Source organism: Temnothorax curvispinosus, unplaced genomic scaffold, assembly GCF_003070985.1.
Source record: "Temnothorax curvispinosus isolate PA1 unplaced genomic scaffold, ASM307098v1 QBEX01014472.1, whole genome shotgun sequence".
Taxonomy (NCBI): Eukaryota; Metazoa; Arthropoda; class Insecta; order Hymenoptera; family Formicidae; genus Temnothorax; species Temnothorax curvispinosus.
In genome coordinates, this window is record NW_020224252.1 from 1 (window position 1) to 2,073 (window position 2,073).

Consider the following 2,073-nt stretch of genomic DNA (forward strand, 5'->3'; position numbering starts at 1 on the left):
GGTCATCCTGGCGTCAGAAGGATGAAACAACTCGCCAGGGAATACGTTTACTGGCCGAGAATCTCTGATGACATCGAACATCTTGTTCGCCAGTGCGATGCATGTGCTCTGACTCAAAAATTGCCGATAAAGGTACTCCTCAATCCGTGGCCTATCCCGAAAAGACCACTAGAACGTATGCACATTGATTATGCTAGTCCTATCGACGGCCAGTACATCCTTATTTTCGTAGACGCATATTCAAAATTTTTCGATTTAGCCATCACGCCCACAATTTCGCGGGCAAGTCGCACTGTGGAGTTGTGCCATGAAGTTTTCTCCAGGTATGGACCGCCAGAAGTTCTAATCAGCGACCATGGCACCCAATTCACTTTAGGACTGTTCGCTGACCTCTGCAAGAACCTACAGATCACTCATTTATTATCACCGGTCAACCATCCCCAATCAAATGGATAAGCTGAGAGAACAGTCGACACAGTAAAGAGAGCCATAGCTAAAGACCCATCTAATTGGAAAAAAAACACTGTACGAATTCTTCCACAGTTACTGCTATACCTTGTGCGTCAGCACCAGGAGGAAAGTCACCTGCAGAGTTATTCTTTGGACGCCAAATCAACTCACCTTTCTCAAAACTATTTCCCAAACTCGAGGAAGAAGAAGACGTCTCACCTGATCTCGTAACAAAATGACTCAAACAAATATGAAAAATCAGTTTACGAAGCACCATGGCTCCCGCCAACGACGTTTATCAGTTGGAGATCGTGTCATAGTGCTCACCCGGAACGATAAACGTGAGCAAGGCAACTTCCTTAAAGTCTTATCCGATGTACGTTGTGTCATACGTCTCGACAATGATAAAGACGTTGAAAGACACATAAACCACATCTGGAGGGGTGGAACTAACACTCCTGCGCAAGGCCTAGCAGAGGACGACACTTGGATGTACACCGACTTCAATTCGGATTTGGACCCTGGACCATGCAGCTATCGCCCCGGCCGTTGTGGAACAACCACCTAGGTCCCAAAATCCCGATAACAGAGTCCACGAAGATGTTGTAGCAAATGCGACCCCAAGACGTTCTACTCGTGATCGGGCCCCACCGAGAAGACTGGTGCTGGACCCAAATATCAAATCGTACTCCGAACAATAATCTTTCCATTTTAGGAGGGAGATGTTGAGGACCACACGCTACACGAGGGTGTCGACAGAGACTGCGCCACGTCCGCAGGGCAGTACGTGCGCGCCACGACAACCGCAGTCAGTCGGTCTCAGACTCTTGTACGATACGTTTCGATATAATAAATATACGTACTAGCACACATCCTTCGTTCATCGTCCATAATCATTTACACACTCTCGTCCTTATACGAGGCACAACACATATATTTAGTGCTATTTTGTTGCTAATTTGTTGTTCTATTCCCAAATTTGTTGCACTACCCCTAACATAAAAAAATACCCCTAATTAATCCCACCTAGCACCACGATAAAAATTCCGTTTTAAAGAAATATCTTGATAGATTACATTATTTTGATTTCGTTGCTTTTTTGGACTCTGATTTTGTTGCTCCACTTCTATTATCAAAAAACTACCCCTAGTTACTCATATCTAGTACAACACCTTATAACTCGAATTTCAAGTAATGGTATAAATCTGCTGGTATAAATCTATTAAAAAAAAGGTAAAAAAAGGCGCCAAGTACACGCATAGTAGTGTATATGTAGTTATCTCAAAAAAAAAGAAAGTGGTAGTATTATACATCGAAAAAACCAAAGTAACAAGTGGTAGACGTAATCTTTATATCTCGAAAAATCTTGAAAAAATCTAAGCAGTAGTATCTTTATTTCCGAAAAATTATAACCCAAGTGATACACATCACAAAATTAAGTAAAGGATAAATTTATTTATTTATTTAAAATTTCGAGGTCTAGCAGCGCCAAGTTTTTTTACAAGAAAAATTTATGTATTTTAATAAAATATTTTTATTTTGTACTGTGTACCTCTGTAATTCTTTGTGACCACTAAAAAATACACATGTAAACTTTGTATTTAAATATCTTGTATTCCCTTG

General features: G+C 41.0%; 1 protein-coding gene across 1 annotated transcript; it reads left to right on the plus strand.

The window, feature by feature from the left end:
• Positions 1-21: 21 nt before the first annotated feature.
• On the plus strand, positions 22-456 carry LOC112464702 (uncharacterized protein K02A2.6-like). Its single transcript, XM_025031845.1, has one exon. It carries the CDS (start codon positions 22-24, stop codon positions 454-456), a length of 435 nt encoding a protein of 144 aa, XP_024887613.1.
• The last annotated feature ends 1,617 nt before the right edge of the window (positions 457-2,073 follow it).

Excerpts from the sequence above, each read along its gene's own strand:
- LOC112464702 (XM_025031845.1), top strand. The coding sequence starts at position 22 with ATGAAACAACTCGCCAGGGAATACGTTTACTGGCCGAGAATCTCTGAT.